The sequence below is a fragment of the Sander lucioperca genome, chromosome 17 (assembly GCF_008315115.2).
Source record: "Sander lucioperca isolate FBNREF2018 chromosome 17, SLUC_FBN_1.2, whole genome shotgun sequence".
Classification (NCBI taxonomy): domain Eukaryota; kingdom Metazoa; phylum Chordata; class Actinopteri; order Perciformes; family Percidae; genus Sander; species Sander lucioperca.
The window spans coordinates 25,847,549-25,853,569 of record NC_050189.1 but is presented as its reverse complement, the minus strand read 5'-3'; the positions used below and the strand labels follow the sequence as shown (position 1 = coordinate 25,853,569).

General features: G+C 39.8%; 1 protein-coding gene across 1 annotated transcript in view; it reads left to right on the top strand.

Annotated features, from left to right (window-relative positions):
* The first annotated feature begins 3,877 nt into the window (after positions 1 to 3,877).
* pcxb (pyruvate carboxylase b) overlaps positions 3,878 to 6,021 on the top strand; it is a 326,753-nt gene continuing 324,609 nt past the window's right edge. The window contains exon 1 of the mRNA XM_031285036.2: positions 3,878 to 4,326. Within this exon, the coding sequence (XP_031140896.1) occupies positions 4,325 to 4,326 (2 nt within the window). The 5' untranslated portion in view covers positions 3,878 to 4,324. The remainder of the gene's footprint in view (positions 4,327 to 6,021) is intronic.

The following is a 6,021-nucleotide window of genomic DNA, read 5'->3' as shown; positions in this document are numbered from 1 at the left end:
TTATAACAACAGTAATCATGTTCTGTGAATTGAGCAAAATCAAATAAGTCAGCATACAATTGACCCTGTATTTGGAAAGTCTATAGGATTTTTATCACAGTTGCTGCACATTCTTACCCAATACATTATCTCATTCCTTCCAGAAGACTGAATGATTCACTCCTGTTTTACTTTTATAGGATATAACTTCCTTTGTCTTTCACGGACAAATGAGAACATGTATATGAGAACAGTTAAGAGTTTATCACTTGTGAGATACTGTACATGGAGGCTGACTGATGTCATTGACACAGTGGAGGTTGGGCTCTGTTATGTAATAGTTAGCACAGCCATTACATTATTATGGTTAAATTGGAAACTTTAAAGTTTTATTCATTATACTCTGCTGCTGACACTTGATGTCTTATGGTGGGGAAAGCATCTGCAAAAGCTGTACAAGGCTTAATACTTAATAATATCTGTAGCTGCACTCACTGAAGCATACCTTGGTATACACAGTACCCTCTATAAAGGTGTTTTCAGCTGACTTATTTACATACCAGGTCAGGCACTGATAAACATTTTATCAATGGATTGTTTTATTCAGCAGGTCAACAAGTAGCAAAACTAAATTAGTAAAATGGTGTCATAGGTGAACACTGGGGGGGTGAAAGGTCACTTGGATGATAAGTATTGACCATGGCCAAACACACTCTCTGACATTTGTGCACCCTTTCACGTACCCTGTGATCTTCAAGTGTAGTGAGCGGCCCCATACAAATTATTTTTGGCTAGGTCCAATGTGGCCTAGCTACACCAGCACTGGTGATGTAAGACTTGCATCCTATGGTTGGTCCACTTGGCATGACTAGGAGCACACTCTCTGCTTCTAAAGGAGGTGTGTGAGTAACTATGAGAGTATGGTATTAATCACAACCTTTAAGGCTGGGTTGCACCAACAAGGATTCATTTAATCTAAGGTTAGTTCTTATTAGAGTTTAGCAAAACTAGGTTTAAAATGAGTAGGCCTAAATCCAGATTTAATATTAAGCAGAGCTCTGTTGCACAATTTAAAACTAATCTTTGTTTAGTAAATGCAAGTGTATTGATGTAAACCAAAATTAAACATGGAGCTGCTTGCTTACCCAAATTAAAATAAATAAATAATGTTGTGTGCTGTAGTAAGTAGGCCATGAGGGTAAACTGTTTTTGAATTTTTGGCTGCTCTATTCCTTATCAAAACATTACATTGTTTGCTAGCTAGCTAAAAAGTCAGTTAGTTAGCCTGCTCTGTATTCCTTATCAAAACATTACATTGTTTGCTAGCTAGCTAAAAAGTCAGTTAGTTAGCCTGCTCTGTATTCCTTATCAAAACATTACATTGTATGCTAGCTAGCTAAAAGGTCAGTTAGAGCAGAGAAGCTCTAATTTCCTTCCTTGAGAAAGACTTGTTGGCTGAATTAATGGAGCAATATGCCCAATTAATATTTGGCACTAATCCGGTGGAATAAGATCTCAGGGCCGCCTTGAGTTGAAGCATTGGTGACTTTACAGCTGCAATCCTTTCACTGCCATGTTTGACAGTTGGTCCAATCTTTGTGTGCGGCTCCAGAACAGTTCCCTTGCTGAACCAGTATCTTGAGAGAAATTCAGCAGCATTAAATAACTCCATTGGGTTGAGTCTGTCTCTTACTGTTACTTAAATATTTTTGCTCAATCCATCTAAAAAAAAAAAAAAAAAGTAGCCATTTTAAAAGTTAAACCTTCTCAAGTGTAACTTTAAAGTTGGATCACATTTTAAATTGGAGATTAACGTTATGGTGCAACATAACATTATTTGAGTAAAAACTAAACTGACATTTCAAGAGAGGTTTAAATTGAACCTTTTTATTTTAACGCTAGTTTTAAAGCTTGGTACAATGATTTCAAGTTAAACAATGATTTAATCTGGTTTAACAATCCTTGTTGGTGCAATCCTGCCAGACCGCCTAAAGACAGACAGAGGGAGAGAAGGAGAGAGAGAGAGAGAGAGAGAGAGAGAGAGAGAGAGAGAGAGAGAGAGAGAGAGAGAGAGAGAGAGAGAGAGAGCTAGCAGTATAATTATAATAGTGACAGTGTAAGGTTATCAGAAAAAAATAGGTAAAAGTTAAAACAAATCATAGGGTATTTGAACTGATTAGGAATTCCAATCATAATGTAACTAAGATTAGTTTTGTGTCTCTAATTTACTCCTTTAAAGACATTCATTTTTGCCCATGCCATAATTCTGGTTGATTTTGAATGCGTCCTCTTTGGAATGTCATTGACACAGACTCTCTTATCTGAAACTGATAAGAGAACACACAAGAGTTGAGAAACAATCAGGTATGAGTGTACCCTGTGTGTCATTGTGTCTGTGTATGTACTACGTGAACTTCTGTCATTACGCCACTACGTGGATAGGTGCACAAAATCCAACAAATTAAAGACATTTGGCTTTGATAAGAGACAATGTTAAAAAAGTCTTGATATTCTGATTTCTGGTTTAGGGTTGTACAAATTTCTTCCTGGCTTAACCGTTGATTTTCATTGAAATATTATAATAATATTAAGCTGTACTAGGTGTATTTCCCCTTTAAATCAAGTTGCAGGTTAGGATTAGTGTTAGAATAAGGAGGTAATGAATGAATTGCTTTAATGCAATGTCCTCACAGTTGTGTCTGTGTGTGTTGCATGGTTCTTGATATAAAGTCTATTGTCCACTTTACAAAGCAGGACTACAAAGAACCATTTTAAGTGCCTGTAATAAAATCCTGTTCTTTTCAGCTCTTTCCTGCACCAGAGTTTTCTTTCTTTCTTTCTGTGTTGAATTGCATGCTTCTCTGTATAGATATTTCACTTTTTTGCATGTACAACTGACCTGCTATGCACTGACTAAAAGACTCACTAGGTTAGGCTAGCAATGAATTGGAGCTGAACACTGCCTCCATTTTCCCTATAATTAGTATCACATTACAGCAGACATTATAACTTGTCATGACAGGAAAAGCAGTTTGGTGTAACTAATAACAGTTAATCATTACACAACCGGCAAATAATTAACATTTGTATTCATTTGGAGTTGTGCTTCTGGCCACCCGAGGAATGTAAGTCCAATATTCACCCTCCTTTAAGCTCTGTTTTGGTCTCCACTGACTCCTGAAAAAATATGTGGCTCTTTAATGTGTCACTATGATAATATATAATTGTGTCTTTCTGCCATTTGAAACTTTTTCACTATGAAATAAAAATATTCCTAACAGCAGCTTATTATCTTTTCCTGCTTTCAAAATGTGGATACAATTTTCGTATGAATGTTTCAATCAAATAAATTTTTCCGCATTTTGCAAAATATACATCTCATTTGTCCCCAATTTATCAATTTATTTTAAATGTTTAATGAAAGACTTAATCCTAACTGACCTTTTCCTCTGAAGCCATTTTGACATGCTGCAGTAGAAAAAGCACAGGTGTAAATGATAAAATGTATAGGCTATGACTTCACTTGGCAGCTTTTTCAGGGTCATGGTAGTCCGCATGTTGGCTCAATGCCTACTGGGACACTTGAATTGAACAGAGCCTCTTTTTAACACTATATTTTGTTACATGTACGGTACCCTCCATTATTACACCGTTACATTTAACCACATAGGTGTCGTTAGTCGCGAGCTCTTTAAATGGTGCCGCTCGTTGCCTGCTGACATGCCCTCTTCTGTGATTGGTTGAGAGCAGAAGGGGGCGTGACCGGTTGCGTCACATCAAAGCAAGGGATGAAGCTTATGTGTGTGTGTGTAGAGAGAGAGAGAGAGAGAGAGAGAGAGAGAGAGAGAGAGAGAGAGAGAGAGAGAGAGAGAGAGAGAGAGAGAGAGAGAGAGAGAGAGAGAGAGAGAGAGAATTAATGTCAGGCAGGCGCAGTAGCAGACTCCTATATCCGACACGGAGACGGACGGTGCCAGCTGCTAGCTAAGTTAGCTATAGTAGACAGTTAACGTTAGCAACTAGCTTCAGCGTCTTAGCGCCTTTACTACACATGGTATAAGGGCTTGAGCAAGAGAGTGTGTGTGTGACAGGGTGTGTCGACAGTTGAGTGCCCGTTTGGCCATCCCGAAGTCACTTCGTGTGTTTGTGTGTACCTGTGTGTGCGTGCACGAGTGTGTGTGTGTATAAACTCCCCTATTCCTCTACTGAGTAGTCAGGATCTCTGTGATTGTGTGTGCGAGGTTAGCACTAAGTGAAGAAAACATAAACACTGATAGTCGACTGTTAACATCCCGTGTCCGGTAACCAGCGGATTCACATCATTTACTGACACCGACACAGCACCACCATGTGAGTACTGTTGGGTAACGTGTGTGTACGAGTATGAATCAGTCGTGTGTGTGTGTGTGTGTGTGTGTGTGTGTGTGTGTGCATTGGTCGTCATTGATTGAGTGCATTTGACTTAAAGACAAACCATTCCCCCTTTCTTCCTAGGTGTCTGAATGGCAACTTGTGTAGCCTTTGGTTACTTGTGTCTGGCTGTCAACGTTGTTAAACAACTATCATAGCTGCTTATCTGTTTAGCTTAAATGTCCACAAGAAAACTATAGCAGTAGTTACCAAAGGGTCAACTGGCTCTGAGGTTGTTGCAAGAAGTCCCTCGCAAAATTAGGAACTTTTTAAATGGAGTTTTGTATTAGTGGAGTTTGCAGCATGGCAAAACATGCATGCAAACATTGTCACGGGTTACCCACTTTTACTTTCACACCTGCAGAATGGCTAGTGAGGTAAACGTAATATAGGCTACTGTGGGGCTTCTTTACCAGATGTAGGTATTTACATGGACATCCTGTTTTTTAAGAGTATAATGCACTGCATTAGAGACTACATCCCACTTTAATAGAAAGGAATAAATGTCTGTTTACATGTTAAAACTTGTAGATTGCACAACATGCTCATTCTTTGTGAGCTGTGCACCAAAGGAGCTTGTAGCTATGTGGTGCCCTGATTTCCCCTCCTGTTCTGTGTTGCAGAAATTTTGTCTGTGCTCTTTCACCTTTGAACCCATGCATGTGTATCTGTTGTGTCAGAATCATTTAACTGTACAGTTTGTTCATGCTCAAAGCAACCTTTACTCTGCTTTAAAGAGTGGTACATGTAGAACAGCTGTCCCATCCCAAGTCTAAGGGAGGCACAGTGGGAGTGGTGTAATGATCAAGCAAAGGACAGTGATTTTCATAAGCAGAACTTGCAGTCAATCATCTAGCAGGGATGTGTTCAGAAATATGCAGGTAGAAAAGGGCTGTAGTTTGCTTTTTTGGTCTTAGCCCTCTTAAAGTGACTGCCGTAGCCTTGTGTGTTTGATGGACATGTGACCATTCACTTATTCACCTTGATGTTATTACTTGTTGTAGTAGTGCCAAGGTAATAGACTGAAAATGTTCAAGGCAACTGTGACACATGACATCTATCATAGTTTTATGGAAATATTACTGAGGTTAAGTGCTCCCTTTTTCATGTCGCATTTTGCGACCAAAATTTGAGAGTGTGCGCCTGAATTTTACATCCAGTCGCACATGTGCGACCAGTAAATTTGCCCCCCTTTTTATTTTTTTACACGACGTTAAACGTGGAAGGGGCGCGTCAATGAATCCGGATTCTGTGGCAGGCCAATGAGTGTGAGAAGGATAGAGAATGGCCACTGTAAGTGGCTAATGTGTGGAGGGGGGAGTGTTCTAGAGATAACCGAGCGCGCGTAAACCTCTGTCTGTGGGAAGGAGACAGATATCACAACCTTCCCTGTGCGTCTGAACTATGAGCAAGCGAATTATTGACTCGTTCTTCCGACCTGCGGCTAGTGTGCTTGTGCCAGAGTCTACAGTGTCACAGTAAGATGATGAATCTGAGTCAGAGGTTTGTGTGGCGAAAAAGGCCCGAACCCACCATTTTCGGGAAGACTGGCTGTCACCTGTCAGAATTCAGCTGGTTGAGGTACTGTAAGGAGACGAACTCCATGAACTGCGAATGTTGCAGCGCTACCCCAGA